This window comes from Rhinichthys klamathensis, unplaced genomic scaffold (assembly GCF_029890125.1).
Source record: "Rhinichthys klamathensis goyatoka isolate OS25496 unplaced genomic scaffold, OSU_Roscu_1.1 h1tg000027l_1, whole genome shotgun sequence".
NCBI lineage: Eukaryota > Metazoa > Chordata > Actinopteri > Cypriniformes > Leuciscidae > Rhinichthys > Rhinichthys klamathensis.
In genome coordinates, this window is record NW_026606577.1 from 1,711,247 (window position 1) to 1,738,608 (window position 27,362).

The 27,362-nt window shown below is 37.5% G+C and overlaps 1 protein-coding gene across 1 annotated transcript in view; it reads right to left on the bottom strand.

Moving 5' to 3' along the window:
* kirrel3a (kirre like nephrin family adhesion molecule 3a) overlaps positions 1 to 27,362 on the bottom strand; it is a 145,885-nt gene that overhangs the window by 15,194 nt on the left and 103,329 nt on the right. Inside the window, exons 4-9 of the mRNA XM_056244205.1 lie at positions 25,523 to 25,680; positions 22,097 to 22,247; positions 15,944 to 16,049; positions 7,513 to 7,661; positions 7,188 to 7,315; positions 1,694 to 1,820 (exon numbers count right to left, since the gene is read on the bottom strand). Coding sequence (XP_056100180.1) covers positions 1,694 to 1,820; positions 7,188 to 7,315; positions 7,513 to 7,661; positions 15,944 to 16,049; positions 22,097 to 22,247; positions 25,523 to 25,680 — 819 coding nt within the window. The remainder of the gene's footprint in view (positions 1 to 1,693; positions 1,821 to 7,187; positions 7,316 to 7,512; positions 7,662 to 15,943; positions 16,050 to 22,096; positions 22,248 to 25,522; positions 25,681 to 27,362) is intronic.

A 27,362-nucleotide genomic window follows, 5' to 3' on the forward strand; every position in this document is an offset into this window, starting at 1 on the left:
AGGAACACAACTTCATTTACATTGTGGGCGGTTTTACAGACTGCATAAAATATTTGGGTTTTAAATGTTCAGTCTTTCTGAATCCAAAGTACTTTGTATACTTTGTCAGTGCTACATTGTGATAAAGACCTCAGGAATGACCTTACATCCTTCCGTTGAACACAAAAGAGGATTTTGGGATTCAGCAGAATGTATATACTTTCTTCTTATACATAAAAAAAAGTCATGATTGCTTTTTAAGTTTCAAAAATTACCATTAAAGTATCACAAGGTCACAAAACTAGTCTATACAACCCATTGCTTCCCAAGTCTTATGAAGCCAATTTATACAATAGCTTTTTGTGAGGAACAGGTTAAAACAGGTTGAAAATCTTTCCTTTCGTTACAGCTTAAACTTAAAGGAATAGTTTACTCAAAAATGAAAATTCTGTCATCATTTACTCACCCTCAAGTTGTTTCAAACCTGCATGAATTTTTGTTTTCTGGTGAACACAAAAGAAGATATTTTGAAGAATGTCGGTAACCAAACAGTTGATGTCAATGGGGTACTTCAAAATATCTTCCCTTGTGTTCAGCAGAAGAAAGAAATTCATGCAGGTTTGAAACAACTTGAGGGAGTGTAAATTATGACAGAATTTTCATTTTTAGGTCAACTATTCCTTTAAATTTCAGTCAGTTCCTAACACAAAGGCTTCAGAAGTCTTAAAATTCGTTGTACAAGTCAAACAGACTACTTTTATGGCACTTTTATGTTGCTTTTTTTGCCATTTTTGGAGCTTAACATCGTTCAAAACATCTCTTTTTGTATTTCACAAGAAAGATACAAAGTAATACAGGTTTAGAACGACAAAAGTGTAAACGATGGCAGAATTTTCATTTTTGATTGAATAATTCCTGGATTAGACTGGATTAGACACAAGGACTCAAGGAGGTCTACAGTCAAACACGCCGACCAGACCCAGACCTCAACCCTGTAACACCACAAGAGGAAAAACATCAACGATTAAGAATTCATAGAGCGTTGAACAGGCTTATTGCCTCACAGGAGCAGGAGCGGTGTTATTGCAAAGCCCTGAGGACTTAAAAGTTTCCATCAAAACAAATGGATAAAGCATACAAAGCTCCATAACATTTTTTTCATGAGCTACTCTAGAGAGAGAATAACCAATAAAATAATGCCTACAGCAAGACAAAGCAAAACAACCAAAACACATATATGTATATGGTCTTTGCTGGTGCTGGTATTATTTGAGCTCCCAAGAATGGCCTGTGATTTTTTTTATTTATTACATTTTAGGGAAAGACACTTCTTGAAGTGTGGGTAAATCAATATGCCCATATTGATTCAGAAACCTGGTAGAGTCCTTTAAGCAAATCACTCGGCCTCATGTGCTCCGTGTTTGTCATCTATTGACGAGCGAGAAGAAATGATGAGAGCGGTTCAAGATCATCTCTCCTGATTACGGCGCCCATATCTCTGAGGGTCATAGAGCATGTCTCTGTTATTGCAAAGCTAAACAGTGTAGAAAACATCCCCTTTACCCCGAGCGAAATGTGGCCTGATCCTACTTTTGAGAGGCTCTTCCAGCTCTTGTGAGTCAAAGCAATCAAAACCCGAAGCAAATGAGAATTTGTTGAAGGGTCCTGATCAGGCTGACAGACTGCATATACACAAAGCGTTTGAAGTATTTACCATTGACAGTAAGCATGACCTCCTTCTCTCCCACTCCCACTCGCGGCACCACAGCTCGACATACGTATTTCCCAGCGTCCTCCTGTCTCACTGCCTTCAGTGTCAAGGTGTTCTCATTACTTAGCACCTGCAAGGTAACAGATGTTTGGGAGAAAAAAAACACAACGCCACAGTCTGAGCAACTTCGTAGATATCATTAAAAGTTTTCTCTTCCTTGTCTTTTTTTTCTTTTTTGAAGCAAATACATGAAGCAGAACTGCTTCTATAATTACTCATCACTGTAGTCACAAATACAGCCTCTTGCTTGAGTTTTGTGAGATCCTAACAGATGACGACCCAAACAAACACAATGTGCACTACTGAGGGTCCATTAGCCCTTGAAAACAGTCCCGTCACATGTATGTCGTTTTATTTCATCACATCCAGATGGAGAATTAAATAGAACTCCATAAGTCAGGGTTGTGCACCATTGAAAAAATTAATTGAGAATTAATTTTAAAGGTGAAGTACGTAAAGTTTTGATGTTAAATTACATTCTCTTAAGCCTATGGAAGCCTGTTTCCGCCACAGTTGAGTAAAAAAATATAATTCTGTAAGTCATAATAATGACTTAACATCTCATAATAATGAGAAACTTTAACGTAATATTGACTTAACATCTCGTAATAATGACTTAACATCTCGTAATAATGAGAAACTTTCTCGTAATAATGAGAAACTTTCTCGTAATAATGAGAAACTTTCTCGTAATAATGACTTAACATCTCATAATAATGAGAAACTTTCTCGTAATAATGACTTAACATCTCGTAATAATGAGAAACCTTCTCGTAATAATGACTTAACATCTCATAATAATGAGAAACTTTCTCGTAATAATGAGAAACTTTCTCGTAATAATGACTTAACATCTCATAATAATGAGAAACTTTCTCGTAATAATGAGAAACTTTCTCGTAATAATGACTTAACATCTCGTAATAATGAGAAACTTTCTCGTAATAATGAGAAACTTTCTCGTAATAATGAGAAACTTTCTCGTAATAATGACTTAACATCTCATAATAATGAGAAACTTTCTCGTAATAATGACTTAACATCTCGTAATAATGAGAAACTTTCTCGTAATAATGACTTAACATCTCATAATAATGAGAAACTTTCTCGTAATAATGACTTAACATCTCGTAATAATGAGAAACTTTCTCGTAATAATGACTTAACATCTCATAATAATGAGAAACTTTCTCGTAATAATGAGAAACTTTCTCGTAATAATGAGAAACTTTCTCGTAATAATGACTTAACATCTCATAATAATGAGAAACTTTCTCGTAATAATGACTTAACATCTCGTAATAATGAGAAACTTTCTCGTAATAATGACTTAACATCTCATAATAATGAGAAACTTTCTCGTAATAATGACTTAACATCTCGTAATAATGAGAAACTTTCTCGTAATAATGACTTAACATCTCATAATAATGAGAAACTTTCTCGTAATAATGACTTATTTTCTCGCACATCTACGCAAGGAAGTGCCACGCTAGCGACATCCGCTGGTCAAAGCCGTGTAAATGCATCACAGCAAACATGGCACGCTCTGCAAAAGAGTTGTTTTCATTCAAGTCAGTGTGATCTACGGAGTGCAATCTGTAGTATCATTAAATAACATAAATTAAAAATCGAAAAAAAATGTCCATGCGCACGAAAAGGTGTGAAAGTGGAATGCAGAAGCAGGGTGGTTACCATGGTAACGAAGGACGCCTGCTTGTGCACACCGATGGAAATTGTGTTACATGAACTTACAAAACTATCAGATTAAAGTTGGAATATTACATTTATTCGTTAAGTTCAAGTGTAACATCTTCATAAAATATATGGGTATATGTGTTATAACACGTATTTTGCGGTAGCGTCTAGGATATTTGATGTGCAGGTGGAAGATTTCAACAGGCTACAGAAATCACCTTTAAGATGTTTATGACTTTGGAGACATTTACACATAAGTGGGCAGTGGAATGGGGGAAAACGCAAGGTCTTGAGACGTGTTTTTAAACGATGAACTCCCTTTCAATTGAGCGCCGCGTTTTTAATACGCCGTGTCATGCGCGATACGCTGCAAAAAAAGCAATGAAAAAGCAGCGCAGTGGATTGAAAAAGCGCGTTCTGTATGAACGGACCCTTATGCAAAAACAAAACTGCTTGAAAATATGTTTGTACAGATTTCCAGATAAACAGATTTGGAAAGGTGTGCTGTCTTATCATTCCTCCATCTATTTGAAATCCATGGATCACCCTTATGTGTTGCTGCTTGTTTATACACACAAATACAAATTAATATTACAAATGAATAAAAGACTATCTAGTATGGAAGCCCGTCTCATATACTGATAATTTATTAATGTTATTCACTGCGGAATGTACGGTGGCCGAGAGAGCTCAACGCGCTGCAACTGAAGAAAACGCATGCAAATAGAAGAAAACACATGCAAATAGAAAACAACACGTGCAAATAGAAAAAAACACATGCAAATAGAAAAAAACGCGTGCAAATAAAAAAAACACCCGAAAATTAAGAAAACATCTTCATCAGTTTCACAACACACGTGTGCTCCAAATACTCACAACACCACCAAATACATAAACGCGCTGCAAATAACACAGAGCACAACGGAAATGTTTCCAGGGGAACCAAATAAGTGACGAACCCGTGCTGGCATAGATATCCATAAATCTATGCGTGCTGGTGCTTACAGCTTAAAATTATACTTTATTTTTTTTGTTTATTTATTTATTTGTTTGTGCAAAACATACAGAGATAAAAAAAATTTTTGACATACAACTTGTATACAATGTACAAAATGTATTAACAATATGTTCAATGTCATCAGAATACAAATGAGAAAAGAACAATGAGCTGGAAACTAAAATAAATAAATAAAAAAGATAAAGAAGAAAAACATGAAGGAAAGATATTTATCTATAGATCAGTTACACTGTACAAATTGATTCATGTTATTACATTTTCATAAAGAAAAGTTTCGTAAGAAATGTTAGGTAATGTAGGGTCCAAAATTTTAAAGTTGAGACACAGATATATAGCGCATATTTTAAAAGCTTTTTTTGTAAACTAAAAATAAAAATGTATTATTTGCATCCGTTATGTTAACAGCATTATATTTCTGTCGTAAGACCAGCTGATGGACGCCGTGCTGCGTTGTCATGGGAACATCCCAGGTGAAAATAATGAGGAAATTACGTTGTCTTTAGTTGCTCCCTTCATCAAGTGCGTTCCACACGGCTGCCTAACAGCACACTAGAGCCTTGCTCACTCCAAAAGGGCTCTGCAATCTGCCCTTCGAAGGGAGTATGGCATAGGGAAGCTCACGAGCAATAAGCACATCTATGAATAAGCACGTCTCAACCGGGTTCGTCACTTATTTGGTTCCCCTGGAAACATTTCCGTTGTGGTCTGTGTTATTTGCAGCGCGTTTTCTGTATTTGGTTGTGTTGTGAACTTTTGCAGCGCGTTTCCTTATTTGGAGCACACGTGTGTTGTGAAACTGATGAAGATGTTTTTTTTTAATTTGCAGGTGTTTTTTTCTATTTGCATGCGTTTTTCTCTATTTGCATGTGTTTGCTTCAGTTGCAGCGCGTTGAGCTGTCTCGGCCACCGTAGGAATGTGCCATGTTTGCTGGAATGTGCCATTGTTTACACGGCTTTGACCAGCGGATGTCGCTAACGTGGCACTTTGCGCATGCGTAGAAGTGCGAGAAAATAAGTCATTATTATGAGAAAGTTTCTCATTATTATGACATGTTAAGTCATTATTACGAGAAAGTTTCTCATTATTATGACATGTTAAGTCATTATTACGAGAAAGTTTCTCATTATTATGACATGTTAAGTCATTATTACGAGAAAGTTTCTCATTATTATGAGATGTTTAGTCATTACGAGAACGTTTCTCATTATTATAATATGTTAAGTCATTATTATGCGAAAGTTTCTCATTATTATGCGAAAGTTTCTCATTATTATGACTTACAGAATTATATTTTTTACTCAACTGTGGCGGAAACGGGCTTCCATATTAGCCAGTTTATTGTTCATTGATTACTATTAGTATGCCATTAATGGGTTTATCTCAGCCACAAGTTTAAACATTGAGACCTCCAGGCACCATATAAACATTGAGAGTGGTCTGCTCAGATCTGCCAATCTCTTTCCAGCTCAACCTATAGCGTGAGTTTGGGGCGTGGCTAGTGTAGCAGGCGGAGCCAGAGGGTGTTTAGCTGCTGTGGGACATGGGAATAGATATTCAGCTTCAGTTACAGAAGTGCAAGCCAAATTTAACTGTATTTAGACCTTCAAAGATTAAACGGGACATGACCAGCTCAAAGCAAACAAGACATTGCAATTAAAACATGCTTCAATGATACAACATCATCATGCACCCATTCAGAAAGAGAAATGTTCCAGTTTGTATTGTTTACTTTGATGTGTCCAGTATAGACAGCCTCAAACAGCTGTGGTGCATCATGTCAAAAAATGCGCCCAGTGCAGAAATGTTGGATCGGTTTATTATAAGGGAAACGCTCGCGTTCACTCTAGACAGAGGGATACTCAATTGCTTACTCATAACACATAGCAACACAGCTAAAAGTATTCCTAATATGTAGGACCTCTTATAGAAAGTAGCTACTTTTGCATGTTGAGACATGCCTTCATAAGCACTGGTAAGAGCTTTATTTATGTTCGAGGTGTGAAAATATGCTGCATTTTTGTAATTCCGCTAGATGCCACTAGTGTCGCAAGAAACTACACACTTCACCTTTAAATTCCAATTAAATTCCTGAATTTGACAGAATGCAGAATAGAAATTTAAATATAAATTTAAATGCAAGGAAGTAGAATTAAAATACATTTAAATTGAAAACTAATTTTAAGCAAGATAAACAAAATCAACTTAAAAAAAACCTTTGGCTCGACAAAGCCTTTGTTTGAAAGCTTTGAAAAAGTTTAAACAGTCTTGACATTTTGAACATTTACGAGCTTTTTAGACAGGGTTTTTATTGTTAACTAAAAATAAAAATAAATCTAACTACTGTACATTGTTGTTAATTGGAGTTAAGCTTAAATAAAATCTTAATATTAGATGAAAAAATTAAACTAAACGAAAATTACAAATGTTGCCTTGGCAATTAACTGAAATGCATTTTTTTAAAAGTCAAAGCACTAAGATTACTAACTGGAAATAATATATACAAAAGTGTAAATTAAAAAATATATAACAAAAAGTGTAATAAAAAACAATAAAAATGACAAAAGCACATACTGTAACAAAATTACTAAAACTTGTATGTAATGTAAACTATAAAAAAGGAAACTATAAAAATGAAAGCTAATTCAAAATATTAATAGGACTATTATAGATTCACAGATACATAGATACATTTTCTGAGTAATGCAGAGAAAAGTACGTACGACTCCATGGCCCCTTTTCATCCAGACGATGGTGAGAGAAGGGTTTCCAATCCAAGCGCAACTGAACACGGCATCAGAACCCCGGTCCACCTGGAGGCTCTGGGGATCAGCAGCCAGACGAGGGCCGACTACAAAACAAAAAACAAATTATTATATGCAAAAGAACATACATTCAGAGAAGAAAGTCATGCAGGTTTGAAATGACAAAATATTTTTTTTAATTATAAAATATGAAATCATAAATCGTTTTTGAATAAACCATTCCTTTAAGATATAAAATGAAAAGAAACATATTTATACACAGTAGGTATGCTGTTAAACTCACAGTAAACATCCACATTGCGACTGATGTTGGTGCTGCCCAGGGCATTGGTGACCTCACAGGATACTGGTTCAGTGAAGAAGGAATGATCAACCAGCACCTCATAAGTGTCTCCCGTCGCATCCGTGATCATGTTTCCCCCCTTCGCCCATCTAATTATCCACCAGAGACACACACAGAGCAAGAAATGAACAACCCTGATGGACGCTGCCAAGATTTTTTCCCAGATCTGCTCGAAAGATCAAAGGCTGCAAGAAAGGTATTTTTTCACAGGCAAATGACTGAGATCATGTCATATTTGCATGGTGTACTGGAACAACAAAAGCAGAGTGTCTAATGTGATTTTCAGTTTTTTTTTTTTTTTTGCCTTTTCATTTTCATGCTGTCGGCAGGCCGTGTCTTCTTTGGCGGAAGAATAACAGGCACACATTAAGAGGTTTTTAGATGCTACCTCTGTCATTGGCACCCTTTGATGCTGTAGTCATTATAGTGAAATGTAAAGAGGGAAGCGAGAAACCACAGACAGCGCAGGCGAACGCTACTGCTTTGGTTCAGATGGGAAGATCAAGCACATCAAGATGGACTTTTGTTTGCATCTCTGAAATAAAAGTGGACAGTGTTACAGAAATAAAAAAGAATTTGATATAATGAATGCATTCAACACAACTCTCTGCTTTTTTATTTTATGTTTGGCATTTTCATCACTTTTATTGGCAGTGACAAAGCTCAGCAATCACCTTTTCCCCCCTGCTGGACAGAAAAAAATGGCAAAAATTGAATATTTTGCTATGTCTTTGCAACATATTTTTAAAAATTAAGTGCCAGTAGCAAAGTATATCTTTATTAACATGAGAATGTCTTATCAACAATTAATGTACAACAAATAACATGTATTTTAAAAGGTATTTACGTTTGGGGTCTTTTAAATATCTGTTTTATATTTTAATGTATTTTTAAATGTAATTTTGTAAAATGTTATTCCAGTGATAGCAAATCGGCATTTTCAACAGTGCAACAATTTTTGTCTGCAAACCATGATATTGTATCGTGTTCAAAATGTTGTGTCTGTTGTTGTAGTTAAGAACATGTTTAATGTTAACGTTGTACTTTATTCATTTGGCATTGAGGAACTGTTATTAAACCGTTACCACAGTCATCTGCCTCATCCAGGACAGTGATGAGTCTGCATACAGATAAGAGGTTGAGCAGCAGGCTGTCTGGTGCCGTCATAACAACCTTAACATGCTCAAAAGATTGTGGATTTCAGGAGAACCCCCACTCACCATCATGAACAGCACTTTGGCAGCAGTGGAGTCATTCAGGTTCCTGAGCTCTACCATCTCTCAAGACCTGAAGTGGGACACTTCCATTGACTTCCAAAAGGCCCAGCAGAGTTTGTAATTCCTTCGCCTACAATGCTACAATACTACAACGAACAGTTCGGACTGCAGAAGGGATTATTGCTGCTCCCCTGGCCATCTTCCGGGACCTGCAGGTAAGATCATCACAGACCCCACTCACCCTGACCATAACCTTGAACTGTTGCCATCTGGACGACGACTCAGAACAATATAGGCACTAGAACATCCAGGCACAGGAGCGGCCTCTTCCCACAGGCCATCTCCCTCTTGAACAGTTGATGCCTCTCCAGGCCTCTCTTAATGTAAAACTCCACATTTAGTGCAATATTTGACAAATTCACTCCTATTTATTCACATTATCCCAAAAAACTGTAAATATGTTGATAATCTGCATGTAAATATGTCTATTCTGACATGTCTAAACTTTTGTTGTTGTTGTATTTATATGTGTGCACTGGAAGTTTCATTGCACAAAAAAACAAACAAAAAAACTCCTTGTGTGTGCAGGCACACTTAGCAATACATCTTTTACTGATTCTGATTAAATGTTCAAGTTGAGTATGGGGAGGCTCTGCCCCCTGAGCTGGGAGAAGGGGAGCAGAAGAGTACCCCGCTGGATCAAGTGTGGTTCTCTGAATAAGTCGGGTGTCAGGCATGGGCTGTGGCCGACAACAGCCTTTTATAAACACCTCTTGAAATGCCTTGTCCTTGTCTTGAGAATGCTATTATTCTTTCTTTTTTCCAGAATTCTTTGACGAATAGAAAGTTAAAAAAGATGAGCATTTATTTGAAACATAAATATTTTGCAACATAAAATACTGTCATTTTTGATCAATTTATTGTGTCCTTGCTGAATAAAAGAATTAGTTTCTCTCTAAAAAAAAAAACGTACTGACTGCAAACTTTTGAACAGTCGTGATATTCCCACACACAGACGGGATTTAAACTTTGTCGGCCGAAGACCCAAGTTTTGTTCGAAGATGAAAAAACAAACCAAGCATGACGTTCTCTCACCATTCCTGATTTCTAACACGCACTTACAGCGTTTGGCGGGGTCTTTTGCGGCTGTCAGAGCAGAAACGAAAGCTGATGCTCTCTGTATGTTTTTACATTGTCTCCGGGCGCATTCATTTGTAAATTGAGCAAGATTGTTTTGTCCATTAGATTGAAAGATCTGTAAAAACCCATACATTTACCCACGCATAGGCCCTCCCCTTGAAGAAATCCGGACAGAAGTGGTTGAAAGTGGACAAAAGAGACAGATTAAAACACCAGGTGTAAACGGGATGGTCTTCCTCGTCTATTTGTGATCCGATCTACCAAAACACATCTCAATACCAGGTGTAAAAAGGGCCTGAGTCTCATGCAATGAGTGATTTGTTCTTAAAATGACATGTCAAATTAAAACTAGTTCTAAAAATGCATCTCAAGCCACCTGCATTCAATTCCACTTCACTGCGCATCACCTAGCTGCTTCAAAACAGAAGAACAAGTCTTTTGTGAACGCCCCTCAATTGTGCATCTGCTCTCTCTACAGCAGCTCTACATGGGCACTTTGATGGAACTGAGACTCAAACTCTCATTGCCAGCATGTACACCATGGCTCAATGTGTATGTGACTTCTGAACCCCTATAGGCCACGACTCCAACACAAACTTTCTTTTTTGCAGTTTCCTCTGTGTTTCTTTGGGGACGGCAGCCTCCATGTGAACTCTCACACATGAGAGAGATCCACAAACAGGGCTGATGGCTTCACCTGTCAATCTCAGCAGGAAACAGTCTGGCCAGCTCAAAATATGATGAGAATGGAAGGGGAAAAAAAGAGGCCAAGAGAAATGTTTTATCTGCAGCGATGGACAGATATCCATTTCATTCCAATGTAAACGTGTAGCTAATCCAGGGGCAATTGATTAACTGTGAAAAGAGAAAAAATGAAGATATTACTATGGATCACAGCAGGTCTCTGCCATCTCATCACCGATTCAAACAAACACCGGAAAGGGCTTATTACATCCTGTTAGGAGAATTCAATTTCATCAATTCCAATGGTGCCAATATTCAGCGTAAGCTGTTTGTGAAATTATTATAATCCCATATTTGTTGCTAAAATAGGAAAAATGCTGCAAACAATTTCCATGGATCTTTGACATTTAAGTGATTAACTGTCTTACTTTAATTTAATCAAGACCCAGAGCAGTCTGAGAAATTACAGCGTCCTGCTGCCAGGGAGACACTTTCATTGGCTCAGACGAGGGCTGCGTCTTAACATATTCAAAGATGAAAACATTGTGTTAAACAGAGCTGTGACAACTTTATCTCAGAAAAGGACATGAGAATAAAACAGTAACCACAAATAAAACATCAGAAAAAGATGTCCAGCCTCAGCCAGAAAGACAAATCGTGCTCTCAAACCTTCACAATACACAGATCAAATCCATGTGTCTGCTCCTACATCCAGCTTTCTTTACATAATTCAACAGCAATAGTATACCTACAAAACCTAGAATAAAAAAAAATCCTCTGAAAGTGTAAGCCGATACAACACCCGTGGAAAACAAAATTGTTTGCTTTTTAAGATGCTGCAGGAGGGCTGTCTGTGATCTGCTGCATTTCTAATTAAAACACTGGGTGGTACGAACCGTCTCCGCCAAAACAAGCAATCAGCCACGTGGACGCTGATGCCGACCGATGCCAAGCAGCAAAGCCACATGTTCACATCAAATGCTCGACACGCCCAACAGAGCGTCTTCCATTAGACTCTTCAGAGGTGACAAATGAGGATAAGACAAGACAAATCACCTACGCTAGAACAAAGCCGACAACACCAGCGCTGACAGAAAGGCCCTGGAGGGACATGAAGCACACACTTTATTCACAGGCAGAAAACCGACGTGTCTGATTCCATCCATTATAGTCCCACTTTTCTGCTCTTATGCCGGTTCAGACTGCATGATATTTTTACGATTGTCACTGTGTCAGATTATGCGATTTTGACTCCTAAATTCTTTTCGTGTTGTGGACAAGAAACATGTCACACTACACGTTGCTTCCCGACCAATCATCGCTAGCCGTCTTTAACGACGTGCGTGATGTCATCGAAAAGGCAGAACTAGCGACTGACTTCACAGAGCGTAAACAAACAGTTGTACAAGCCTAATGCTAATTCCAGTATTCACCGGGTTGCTGAAGTTTTTCAGCCATGTCGTGATGGTCCCTCAAGGAAACATCATTTAGAAAATTGCGCTGATATCGTGTAGTCTGAACCCGGCATTAGAGTTGAAAGAAGAAAATCAACATTCACAGCCAGAATTAAGAGATGCATTTTCTTTTACTCTTTTCTTGTGGCTTATTTTTTGAGTGCAGTGGCTTTTATTGAACTCTGCATGATGGCTTCACATTTGAAGGTGCTATTTTGGTGGAGAGAGGTCTAGGTTTAGGATAAATGAAAGGCCACATCCTTGGAAAAGAAAGAGCAGGAGTCTCTATGCGATTTCACTGTCACTGTGAATTTCACGCGCACTACATCACACTGCTCCCTGGGACAATGCAGTGCTTTTCTCCATACAGTCCAGCTTACTGGCATCATAAACACAGGTCAGAGTGCTCACAGCAATTTGTATATATGTAGGGATGCTTAAGCAATATAGAGCGGTTGTTCCGATATTCAGACCAGCAGCAGAATTGCGAATGTGAAATGAATTGTATAACAACAGTTTAATAAACAAAGTTTATTTTTTGCCAAATTATTAATTGTTCCTTTTCCTATTCTTGCTACACCAATGGAAAAAGCAACACAAGCTAATAGAACCCATTATAATCAGTGATGCTATCTACACCGGATGTGGAGCGGCACGGTGTGACACGATCATTTCCAGACAGTAATCTGATAACTGACAACTGTCATGTTTGGTGTAGACATGGTGTAAACTAAGCCACAAGAGAATTAAGGAGTAGCATTTCTGAATGAATCAGTGTTTTAAACAAATTTGAGGTAATGATTGAATGATTCACTCGATTGTTTCATTTCTGAGTGAATCAGAGTTTGGAAGAATCAGTTGAGAGAATGATTCAACCAGTCACTCATAAAGATTGTCAATGTTTTATTGTTATATAATTAATGAGCGAATGACTCACTTATTAAAACAGTCACTAATTTAAAACAGCAACCTACTGGCGTAACAATATAACATGCAGAAAGAATGTTAATTATAGTCTAAAGATTAAATATATATATATATATAAGTGAGATATTTCAAGCCTTTATTTTTTATAATTTTGATGATTATGGCTTACAGCTTATGAAAACCCCAAATTCAAATTTAGAATATTGTGAAAAGGTTTTCATGGCTGTAAGCCATAATCATCACAATTATAACAAACAAAGGCATGAAATATCTCACTTTGCATGTAATGAGTCTATATAATATATTAGTTTCACCTTTTAAGTTGGGGATGAATTTTAATATTTTTGCTTATGGATATAAAATTTTGCCAACAGTGTAAATACATTAGCATGTATTCAAGACCTTTGTTAACATTGTTTTCATAATATACAATAATATCCTTTAAAGTAAAATAGTATTTCATTTTTACTAAATTAAAGATAAATTCTGCCATAAATTCAGAAATTTTGGATAATTTTGCATTAAAAAAACAAATAAGTCAACACCTCTTTCTCACTTTTACAAAAGGAACATAAATAGTCAATATCAGAGTATCTTGCAATTAATGATTTAACAGGATAAATGGTATGCAATTTTTTTTAAATGTATTTCTTTGGTTTTATTATAAATGCAATATTTAAAGGGGATTAACCAAGCAGTCTTCCAATTAATATTATCAATAATAGAGTTCCAAAAATAAATTCCTCTAGGTGCTATTTTATTTTGTATTTGAAATATTGTACAAATATGTTTATTATTGCATTTTTTACGCAAACTGTAAAATTGTAATGCGTGCGCACGAGAAACCATCACGTGCGCACGCGATAGTCTTTCTTTTTTTCTTTTTTGCAAAGGTCCCTTTACGGGCTCCGTACTTTTGTCCATTCAAGCTTCCAAGATGTTCTTAAACAATGCTGGAGAGCATGACATTAGATTTTGTGGAGTTCATGTTAGCTTGAGGGCTGATGTAACAAAAGCAAAAAACAAAACAACAACAAACAAAAAAAACATAAAAAGGCTGAATAAAATCATTTTCACCATGCAATTGACATCCACCATTGAAAAATCTATTTCAGTCGAACACTAGTGGAGCTGTGAGATCACAGCACGCCAGATTCCATTAGCCATAATATTGCTCAATGAAATTATGAAAAGCCACCAATGAAAAATACTCAAGGTCTTAAATGGCCATCATGACCGCTGAACATAAAGGCTTTATTTTTGCTAATTAATTTACAGCTTCACTAATCTCATTTCAAATGCCACAGGAGGACAGTGATGGGTTTTATTTCTGCGAGCGGCTGGACCGGACGCTTCCAATAAGCAATGCTACATTTTTGTCTCACAAAAAAACAAAACAAAACAAAGTTAAATTAATTTCCATATTTATGTAAACAAAATGAACATGAATAAAATATTGGCTAGTGAAAATAATCCTTCCTCTTTCTAGTGAGGCAGCTCTAATCCTCTCAGAGGAACGGTGTAATGCCCACAGGAAATCTCCCGCAATCAGTAATGACTTTCTTCGTAATTAGTTGGGCTTCTGTGTTCCTGCAGTGTGAATTCAACTGCTGTGTTTCTCCAAGAAGCCAGTCTCCGTGTGGAAGTTTCCCTGTGCTTGATTGATGATTTCATGACATTACATTTGGCCGAGGGTTCGGTCTGTGGCACAGCGCACATTTGAAGCCTGCTGCAGTGGGTCAAGGGACAGGAGACACACAGTGTCCTCTGAGCTTTTGAGAGATCCTTTGTCCAGCTGGCTGAGGGCAGAGGCACAAGTGTCTGGTGTGTGTGTCGGTCTGTGCTTCTTTAGACCTCTCCGGAATGAATAATGCATGAAACTCTTATGGGGCAGAAGGTGAGACCATCTCTAGCTCCACACAGATTAAAAAGATGTTAGGTGTGACGCTGTCTCTCTCTATATGATGAAGATGTTCCAGTGAAATCAACAAAATGCAAACAAATGTGTTCCTAATCAACAGATTACTACTAATACAGTGGCAGACTTTAGGATGAAATTATCAAAAACGCATGAAATGTTAATTTGACTTGAATTATAGTTATCGTAATATATATATATATATATATATATATATATATATATATATATATATATTTAAATGTTACTTTATTTTAGTTTTGGCTTTGAAATGAACAAATACTCTCCAACAGATCACTATATTCCTTATTATTATCAATGTGCTGCTTAACATTTTTGTGGAAACGGTGATACATTTTTTCAGGATTCTTAGATGAATCTTAGATGAATATAAGGTTTTACTTAAAATAGAAATCTTTTGTTACATTATGCATGTCTTTACTGTCGCTTTTGATCGATCTGATGCATCCTTGCTGAAATAAAAGCATTCGTTTCTTTTAAAAACAATCTTATAGATCCCAAACTTTTGAACAATAGTGCATATCTACCATGTTAAAGATCATATCAATCATCAATTAATTAATATTTATGAGCTAAGCCTTCAAAACGCTGTGATGTCACAACCAGCACAAAAAAACAACAACTTTAAAACTTGCACTGAGGCCACTGCCTACTCTACTTTTTTTGCTATAAAGTAATTTAAAAGTATACAGAAAAAAATGATAATTTCAAATGACTAGATTCGCATATGATTTTTGTGTGGTTTTGGAACATTTCACCAAGCTCTCAATTCTACAAAGTGTGCCTCAAATGCTATTTTCATATGATCACGTGTTAAAACAAAAACATTAATTTATCATGCTGCTTCACACGCATATGAGATGAACATGTGTTCGCATGAGAAATTCATGTGGTTTTTCTACGAAGACGTATTGTGCACAATAACAAAAACATCAGGAGAGTAAAAGAAGGAGATACTGGGACATAAAACCAGTATTTCAGTCGGAGTGTGTGTGAGTGCGAGCTCTCACCTGTAATGAGTGACAGGGGGATTCGCTTTAGCAGCACAATGGAACTTGACCAGATTGCCTTCCAGAACAGGCTGCGGATCCACAGAGAGGTTCACCAGTGGGAAATCTGGAGGAGCAGAGAGGGCCGGTCAACTTCATCTTCCCACAGAATGTCTCAAAACGCTCATTAATAAACACTCGTCAGAAAGATTAATTGCGGATTAAAGAACTAACTAAAAATACTCTAAAAAGTGGGAACGGCTTGATTGTTATTCTTTTTCCCAGTAATGAGAGCTACTTTGCATTAAGATTAATTGGCGCCTTAACTCGCCTTCTAACAGCTGAATTAGAATTTAAACAACTTTTAAAATGAGCAAGATTAAAGAGAGTTTTTGGCGAAATGAACAAATAGATTGATTACACAAATTAAACAAACAGCGGCCAAATTCACATTAAGCAAAAGCGATATTTAACCCCAGACTTTTTATCGAGCCGTTTCAGAAGACAATTACATTTTATTTATTTGAGTTTAATGCAGCGCTGGAATTCTCGTTAAAAAAAGATGGCAGTTTCAATTAAAACAAAAGAAAGTTAGAAATGTGCATGAAATTTATAAGTTGGATCAAGGCAATCTTACATAGTTTGCTTTCGTTCCCTCCTTTACAATTACACACACCCAAACCCAAACAGTCAGACAGGATTGACAGCAGATGTGAGACAGGAAGTGACAGCGGACAGACAGGCGCTGACACGTTCAGAGCTGAAGAAGTGTCTGTGAAAGCATGATTGTGCCGTGTGTTTGTTTGGACACAGGGCATGTTGGACATTAACTAGGCCAGCGGTAGAAACATCAGCGACATACCGACAAATCACAGCAATTCCAGACAGCAGTGGTTCCTCCTGCTGTTTTCCCCCCAAAATCCTGAAACTTTAATATGAGAAAAGCTCCAACAATCTGCCCCAGTCCTGTCAAAGCACAGTGGACGGATCTGTCACCTCCCACAGGTCTGAATGTGATTAGAGGCCTCTGGAAAGCCCAGACACAGCGCTGGGTCTGATTTCTCATTAGCAGTCTACACCCGTCACTCGCCCAACGTAGTTGTACCAAGGACAGATGTTTCATTCATAATGCCTTATGGCGCGGGACTAGTCATTTAAAACTAACCTGAAGGCTTTCTGAAAAGCGTCGAAACGAAATAGCGGCGTATTCGAACATATTAGAGAAACAATAACAGCAATACAGTGTAAGCGGTTAGCAAGCATCAAATGGACTTGCACAACTTCTTCCACCTTCAACCTATTACGACTCCGGAGTTCAGTCTACACGCATAGAGTTCCTCATAAGAATGCAGATTATTACTACTTTTCAGGGCTGTCACTTGATTTATCCATTAAACCAGCTGAAATGTTCTTATAAATATATTTCTGTCATGACAACTCTTGGAGAGATACTTCACTACTTCAACACCATAAATTCACTCTAAATTCAATGTGTTACCAACAATTTCTTTTTAATAAATTGTGAAATTATTTGCAGTTTTCTAGTAAAAATAGTTTTTACACAAAATTTTGGATTATTTAATTTTTGGATTATTTATAAATGGATTTGACTGATAAACAGGTTTTTGCATGTGTTGGTGCTCTTATTCAAGTCTTTTTAAAATAGTTGAATGAATGTGATATGTGCTATAATAAATGTAACCATATAAAAAATATTTAATTACACTGAAAGAACTATTACTTCGAATATTAGGAATGTTGGCATAAACATGTAATTTACATTAAGTGAAATAACTGTCAATGAAAAATGACAATATAGTGATTAAAACACAATACTTAATAGAAAAATATTTAATACAAATAAATAAATGATCTTATACATCAGGCTTTGCCCTGCAATATTGCAGTCAGGATTTTTAAATCTTCTTGCTGACACTCACTTTAACTTCCATTTACAGCACATTGAAAACATACATTAACAAGAAACTAGCGAGCCGCGATGTTTGAAAACGGAACTATGCCACCACCAGGCTCAGTGGAAGTAGTCCATGAGCAGCTATGAAAACTACCAGGCCTTCAGATGGTACAGAATCAACATTGATTTGTGATCATTCATTTTAAATGAAGTTTGCACTGGATTGTGGTAACATTGGGAATTAGGGAGGTTTCCAGTTTTCCGAAAAAACGAAAAAGTATTGCATGTAAATATGCATCCGAAAACCGCCATGTCCTCTAAACATAGAGGCATGCATCTATTTTGGATGGAGGACTCAAGGGGGGATGCAAGTGAGTGTTTCCTTGAGCTTGATGAAGCACCTCTTGTCAGTTTCCTTTGTGTGGAGTGAGTGCGTTCGCCCGACAGGAGCTCACGAGAGGCCTCCAGACGCGTCTCCATGTGCGCATGTGGCCATTAATTATTCCTAACAAACAGCATTGTTTCAATCCCGCTCTTATTTACAAGGCAATTACTTTGAGAAGCGGAGAGACATTCTCCTGGGTGCTAATTCTTAAACGAACCGCTACGCAGAGGCCCACAAGCTAACGGCGCCGAAGATCTTCATGCCACATTCAAGCAAAGGGTCAAATGAGATGGCGTTATCGGTGGCACTCGCTGTGAAGAATATTAGCCGCCTTTACAATAAAGCCAAATCTCCTTTGAGTCGTAAGAGGGAGAAAATCCAAAAGGGGCTAAAGTGAAGTGTGCACGCAGATTGATGCGGGCTACGAGCTTTGAGAACCTTTTATGAAATATGAAACGTGTTGTTTGATGGGGAAGTTTTAATTACTGTATGTGGTTCAGAGGCACTGATGACCTTTAAAGTGAGAACATGTGAATGAAAGGAGGAGTGTTGGAGATGTGAATGTCAACACGTCGCAGATTAATTTGTGTATCTAGCCAATGAAGATTGGTTGAGTCCAGAGATCCTTATCGAAATTGTGCTGTGTGAAGAGGAACCACCAAGAAACTTTCCATTACTCGCCATCATCAAGTCTTTTTTTTAAATGTCCGCTTCCATGGAAATAATCAATGGCATCTAGAATGGAAGTCTAGGAGGGTGTCAGACTAATTAAAAAGTAGCACCCATATCAATGAAGAGCGATACGAACCCTTAACTCTGGCACATTGGAAGACCATCTGCTCCGGGCCGAACTGATTAAACAAATGCACATACTGTATATCCCGACTAAAACCACTATGAATTTCCAAAAATGACCCGGTTGTTTTTTTCTGGTTTAATGCTGGTACAGCTGGTGTCATAAATATTTCGGTCTGCACGTTCAGTCCACCTAAAACCAGAGACTTACTGTAACTGAAACAACGTTTAACTTATGAACGTGAATTATTAGAAATCCTGCAAAATTACTATTATGTACATTGTCTGAACTACATTACTATACTACTAATGTGCTTTAAATTACATGTATTCATTTATATAGAATATAACCAAAATCTATAGATTGTGATTCATTTTAATTAACAATCATACATATTTTATCAAGTATGCAAAATATATATTCTTCAATATTAATAAATACATGCTTGTATAGATATTATATATTATGATATGATTAAATATTTTATATTATTATTACATATTAACAATCAGCTGGCCCCTGGGATCCAATATGGGCAGCATTCTATGGGGGACCTACTGTAAATCTTTATGACATCAGCATAGAAGTACAAAAGGGTTTTGTGGACCCATGATCCAGATCATTGTTGGTCAGAAGGAGAGCCCAAATAGTCACAGTGCAATTGTTGTTTCACAGGAGGGTCAGGACAAATGAAGCTGGTTCTGCAGGAGCCCTGATAAATAGGCCAGTGCTTTCACAGCCAAGAGCTTATAAATGATTACGAGCAAATGTTTCCTGTCTAATATGAAGAGAAGGACCAGAGTATCTCAGTTATAAGTGAAAAGCAGCATGCTGATTTAGGTCACCAGTGACTCATGTACCCACTGATAGCGCTGTTTATTAGCGGTACACTTTAGGCGGAACACAAAACTTCAGATGAAATGAAATCTAAACATTCTCCCATTACTCTGATGAACTCTTGGAACTCTGTCACGTTGCCGTATTTGATCAGACCCGCAGGTTTTGTAACTGTTGTTTTTGGGCAATTACCTACAGAGAAGGATAAATGGAAAAAACAGCATGTGACACATAACGAAAGTGTTTTCGGTAAATAATCTCCGGAAATAGTGGAAAACATTCTGTGAGCTCTTCAAACTGCCAGGTCTGCCAAAAAACACATTTCCATTATGGCACCTCACTTAACAGCTGCCTTTTCTGAATATTGAAGACATGAAGCATCAGGAAAACGCCCCTGATGCCAGTTCGAGGTCCCTGTGGGCTGCCGTGGCCCAAAGGTTCTAGCACCTCTCTGCTCCCAGTCATCATTTATTTACCCAGCACATGTTCTTTCAGTGTGTGGCCTACAGCGGGGTCTCTGCTTCACTGAACTGCTTCCTCGTGTTAGACCTGGCACATCTCAAACGACAGAGCGCACATGCAGGCGCAGGTTAGACACGGTGTAATTATTACGATTAAGCTGGCTAAAGGGAAGTTCAAGTGAGCCACTCTGAATCGTAAGCTAAATGTATCTTGACAGTAGCAGTTTGTGGTCAGATTTCATTGACTTACACATAAACTATACTAGTCCAACAGCTTGGAATAATTAAGTTGAATTTAAAGGAACAGTTCACAACAAAATGAAAATTCTGTCATCATTTATTCACCCTCAAGTTGTTTCAAACCTTCATGAATTTCTTTCTTCTGCTGAACACAAAAGAAGATATTTTGAAAAATGTCAGTAACCAGACAGTTGATGGACCCCATTGACTTCCATAGAAATATGAAAAAGATAATACGGAAGTCAAGGGGGTCCATCAACTGTTTGGTTACTGACATTCTTCAAAATATCTTCTGTTGGTTTGAAACAACTTGAGGGTGAACAAATTATGACAGAATTTCCATTTTGAAGTGAACTATTCCTTTAAGGCTTAATTTTATTTTAAATTGTAATACTATTTAACAATAATACAGTTTTTACTATATTTTTATTTAAAAATCAGCCTTGGTGAGCATAAGAGACTCCTTTCAAAAACATTAAACAATATAAATTTTTCCAATCTTTTGACAGGTAGTGTAGGAAAGTAGATACAATCTCAAACCTGGCTGGTTTGACTTCCTCCAATCGTGATTAATTAAACAAAGCATTATATATTGGCTCTCACAGTAGCGACATCATGGAAACTGACCAATCAGGGGCGTCTGCACAATTCAGGGTGGAAAGAGGCTTACGGTAAAACTCTTCTATTGTTTTGCATGACAAAATGATTTGGGCCGAGTCCGGAGGAGCAAAAAAAAAAAAAAACAGACAAACAAACGCTTTCCGTTTTACGCTTCTAATTCAGAATTTGAGCTCCATTGTGCTGAGGCGCATTCCTTCTGGCCAAAAAAACACCCCAGACTTTACGGACATGAAGAAAGGAGCTGTCAGAACTTATGGATCTTTCAATATGATATATTTTCTGCTTTATTAGTCAGAGTTAATATCTTTCAACACTTGAGAGAGCTGAAAGAACGCCTTTGTTCCCTTTGCATTTCATCAAATGCTAATCTTCGCACTGAATTAGTTAAGGCCTTTCATTTTAGCGCTTTCAGATACACTTTTGACAGCGGAGCTTATGGCTGCTATAAATAAAAAATAAGCAAAATGCCCGTATACACAAGCAGGATCTGGTCTTGCTCAATTCTTCCGATGTTTAAAAAGCTAATAATTAGCATTTATGTCTACAATAACCGGCTTAAAGCTTTGCAACATCCCTCTATGCTGCCGGCAGAGAAACTGTCACTTTTACAATTTCTTCTCCAAAACAAAAAACAAGGAGAAACAAAAATTGTGTCAAGTCTTGTGTGTCTGTGGAGCGAAGTACGACATGTGCTCAGACATCAGATCGCATGCATTCACAACGGCTGTTTGGATACAGAAAATAGGACAGCACATAGCGGATTTTCACATGTGAATAATTTATCCACACAGACAGGAAAACACAAAAAGCGCTCAGAACAGAATGCAGGTCGCAGGATTTGGAAGGGGGACGTGAGCTCGAGCCTGTCTGCCGCTAATTATGTTTGAACAGAAGCGCAGTCGGTGGAAGATTCACTCACGTTGGATGTCGATGGTGACCGTGGCCTCCTTGCCGTTGGGCGCCGCTTTATTGGAGGCACGGCAGGTGATCCGCTGGCCGCTCTCGATGTTCGAGGCGGAGACGTGGAGCGTGCTCACCGTGCTTTCTCTTCTGCCATCTCGCAACAGCGTCTGCATGAAAACACAAAAACACTGTGAGCACTAACGTATCGTGGGGCAGCACTTCGCAAATGGTCAATGATACTTCATACTCGCACAGTTGAAAAGAAAAAAGTATGAGCCAAACAACTCAAGATGGTCTGTCTTTATGCTTCCTCTTGAGTGTAGGTCAAAGACAGACTTCCAAACTTGCAATCAGCTCCTCTCTGTTGGAGGTCTCTGAACAAACCATCTACCCAACAACCCTTGAGTCTCGAGCACCAAATCAGCACGTGTTTAAGGCCTGAACGTGCAGATATAGCATTCTCGAATTGTTCGCTTTGCTATCAGACTAGCTTTGTGCTGGAATCTGTATCAAGAGTATTACACAGGAATCTTTCATTGGCGTAGAGGTTACACACTTCATATGTCAGTCACAAAGCAGCTTATTCACAGCGATATTACCTGCACTTTTGCGCTCTGGTATTCAAGCTATTATAGAGGAACCGTGTTTATTGAGGAAAGATTATTAAAAAATTGGTACAGATATTTGAAGGATATTGACTTCATCTAAAACACCCGTCTGCCTCGCAGCTACAAGAGATTCTCTCGGAGAATTAATCAAATAACCCAATAAAGAGTGGAGCTCGATTCCTGGAGAAATATGAAAAATTCAAATCTCTTGTGCGTTTATCATCTGACATTTTTCTAAAAGGTAATTGTGTTATGATGAGACGAGGCTCTCCAGTCATTAGACTTTCAGTGTGTTCAGTTATAAATCAAAGTTTTAGACCAAAATCAAGTTACACCCATAAATCCAACATACTGACATTTGAATATTTCACTGAATCTCTTGAGAGATGAGACAAAGCATTCTCAGATGTTTACCTGCCATCAGTTGCGAAAACAGCAACGTTTCCACTTTGACACTTGTCAGAGATGATCACTACAGTGATCTTTACACAAATGCAACATTTCAACTACTGTTCATTTTATCAGTATTATAAAATGACATTATCACTTACTACCCTCCTCCCAGAAACACCTGTCCTCAGACCATAAATCATTTAAAACTATATAGAATATTATATAAAATGTATAACTTATGAAAAATAGAAACATGGATATATATCCATAAAAGATGTATAAGATATCTCCACTTATTTGATGTTTCTATTAGCAGCAACCAAAATAACAAAACAGCTACTGCACAAGCACTGTATGAGTGTGTGATTAAATGCATTATGGTTACTTTGTCAATGCTGTTGATTTTCTGTCTGACTGTGGTGACAATTCAATAGGTGAAGCTGAAAATCAGTGTGAAACCATCCTGTAATCTCAATTCATCCTTAATCGTGTTGACACACTGAGTTGCGTTAAGGAAAAACACACATTTACTGTGACAACGGAAGAAGCAGGAGGTTGAACCAGCACCTCTGAACATGTTTAACAGATTAATCCAAAATAATTCCTTGGTAAATTTCTCTGTTCCGTTATGCAAGCTGTTTTGTCCCAGCACTCAAGAATCAGGGGTTTACAAGACTCCTGTTTTCATTAAAAAAAACACGATTTGTCTCTCATCTAATATCCAGTTTACACTGGAATGACTTTCGAGACGTGAATAGCTTTGTTTTTATCTGTCTCATGGAGGTACTTGATCATTTCAGAGGCATTTAAAAGAGTCTCCCAAGTGAAGAACAGATTTGAAAGCAGTACTTCTGTTGGGAAAAAAAGAGGTAACCTGTCTAGCTTGCTTGTGTCTAAATTAGGCCTGGTTAATTAATGAAGGGACTCTCTCCGGTGGGTGCTGAGGGGTTCGGCTTACTCAAAATGAGCAGATTACGCTCTCCAATCATAGTATGAGCGGCCCTTTAAACACATTTCCTTCTCTCTCAATTTCCTCCCTAAAGCCGACCAACTGAGCAAATTGCTGAGGAACACATTCATAATGGAGTGCTGGAATGTCTTTCCATTATGATATATTTAAAGCACTGCATTACAGCTTCACTTTGCCCCAAGGATTAAATTAAAAATTAGTCCTCACTTGTCATTAATTTGACAGAGCTGAGCGTTTCGAGGACACACAGTCAGGCGAAGTGCAGGATTTCATAAGAGACGTGATATTGAAAATATCAACTGTAGGCAAAAAAGTACTGTCAGACACACAGGCTGTCTCAAAAACCTATAGCAGGCTGTTCATCTATACAGCATGTTTGGGTGTCATTCAAAATGAATGCATGTATAAACTGAACCAAAACATTCAAGCCATCACAGGACGCATTTGAATGTTCGAACTAAATCTAAAACATTCAATACAATGTTTTTGAGCATCATAGACTTGAACATTCACTTTGGAATGAAACACTTGGTACAGTTTTTTTGGCTATTAATTGCATGTTTGAACGTTTGAATTGAATTAAAAACATTTGAAACGTTTTTGAGCATCAGATGCACAGACTGAATTTCACTTAAATGAAACACTCAAGACAGCATTTTTGGGCATCATAGAAGTACTTGAACATTCAAAATGGATCAAAATGTTTGTATGTCCAAAGTGTTTTTGGCAATTATATAAGTGATCAAATGCCTGAATTGAATTCATTTAATTTGATCATTCAGTTTAAAATGAAACACCCGATACAGTGTACCTGATATGACAGTGTTTTTGGGCATTTGAGACAGGTTTTTTGGGGGGCGTCACAGGAGTGTTTGAATGTTCAAATTACATGTGAAACATTTAAGATAAGATTTGTTGGCCAACATAAGCACATTTGTTTATTTATTTTAAAATGACACACTCAATAAAGTGGTTTTGGGCATCATGTGATTGTTTGAAATGATTCAAAAACATTTAAAACAGCTATTGGGAATCAAGTGCACATTTGAACTGAATCAAAAAGTTTGAGAGAGCTTTTTGGGGGCATCACAGGAGCATTCGAATGTTCATAGATAAACATTTTGGCCATTAAATGCAAATTTGATCATTCAATTTGAAATGAAACATACAAAACAGTGTTTTTGGGCATCACGTTTGAACTGAATCAAAATGTTTGAAACGGCATTTTTGGGCATCAGATGCACTTTTAAACCGAGTCAAAAATGTTCACAACACAACATTTTTGGGCATAATAGGTGAATTTGAACATTCAATTTGAAATTAAACAGATTTTAGAACATTAGGTGCGTTCAATCGAACATTTGAACATATATGATGCCTAAAAATGATTTTGAAACAGGCCATGGTCCATCATGTTTCTGTATTGAGTTTTGTTGACACAAAAACTGCCAGCAGCAGGGACCTGCCGTACCTTGGTGTACGCCGCACCGTTCAGGACCTCTCCGTTACGGATCCAGATGATGGAGGCGGCCGGTTTGGCATTGTCAGCATGGCAGGTGAGGTTTAGCGAGTTCCCTGCACGCAAGCTCACCACAGGTGCTCCGATTATCACAGGGTCATCAGGAGGAACTGGAGAAAAAAAATCAGAGGGAAGTTTATCCTCTTGTATCACAAACAATGTCACATAGCAAAAGAGAGAAAGAGAAAAATGGAAGGATGAGTCAAAAAACAGTTTGTGAATAGCACTGATTGCAGTTCTCTTTTTAAACAGCACTGATCCCGCCTGCATCTCACTCAGACTCAGGTAAATTATTGATTGGGCACTCAGCTCATTAGAGAGCATATCTAGGGCAAGTCTAAATCAAAGGCAACAAGCAGCTGCTACATCCTGAGTGCTCCAGAGAGACAGCGATGGAGAGAGAGAGGGCAGTAAGACGTGAGAAGAGGAGGGACTATTTGAAGATGCCAGGACGGGCCGGCTAGGGGGTGGTTGTTGTTGGGGAAGGTCCCAGAGATGCTGACTTTATTAAGAAGGAAGCTGAGACCCCATTACTCATGTCTTACTGATTAGACTTCAGCCAGCTTTTACTCTCGCTGAGATTTCTGGCCAATCAGATGGCACACACAAGTTTGAGCAACTGGGTACCTCAAGGCTCCATGGTAACAGCGAAGTTTAGGGTGCAAAGGGGACGTTCTGACCATGTTTCTCCTCTAAAGGGAAGTCTCTGAACGGTTATTTGGAGGACGCTGGACATCTTCCCTTCAGATTTCTCTGTGTAGCATATAAGACCGTGGAGATTTGGCCCTCGCGCTACACGGCGATCTCAGAGTCCTGTGTGATTTGTTAGCTGGTATTTCTTCCCTGGAACCAATCAAGTCTCCCTCCGGCTTGAAAAATCATACGGTTCTCAGAACGAATAAATAGTTTTCCCCTTCTGCCTCTGTGTATAAAGGCCACAGCCACATCTAGTTGTCAGTGCAGTTTGGAGAAGGAGAGAAATAGACAGAGCGGAAGAGATTAGAGAAAGAGAGAGATAAAGTAAGAATGAGGAAAAAACGAAAAGTAGGAAACTGATTAGGTCTGTCATGACAGAAAAAGTAATTCTGTTTATGTGTTCAGCCACACAGGCAGCTCAAATATTATGAATACAAATTATTTATATGATTTATATATATTTTGTGTATATACAAATTATGTAGACAAACATTTATATACAGTACACAATAAATAAACTTTTCAGTTTAAAATGTTTTATTAAAGAAATGTTTTCTTTTTTTAGTCAGCAAGGATGCATTGAATTGACAAAAAATATATTTTTGTAATGTTACAAATACAAAAATGTCTATTTCAAATAAATTCTGTTCCTTTCTAACTTTCTATGAATTAAACAATCCTGTATGTATCACGGTTTGCATAAAAAGATTAAGCAGCACAGCTATTTTGAACATTGACAATAATATTAGAATGATTTCTGAAGGATCATGTCACACTGAAGACTGGAGTAATGATGCTAAAAATTCAATTTACCATCACTGGAATAAGTTACATTTTAAAATGAAAAAAGTTATACTGTATTTTTTCATCAAATAAGTACAGCCTTTAGGCTATTTGATTTATTATGATGAGCATAAGAGACTTCTTTCAAAAACATATATTTTTTAAATCCTTACCGACCCCAAACTTTTGAACAGTGTAATGGATGATGGATGGATTACAAATATTAGATAGATAGATAGATAGATAGATAGATAGATAGATAGATAGATAGATAGATAGATAGATAGATAGATAGATAGATAGATAGATAGAT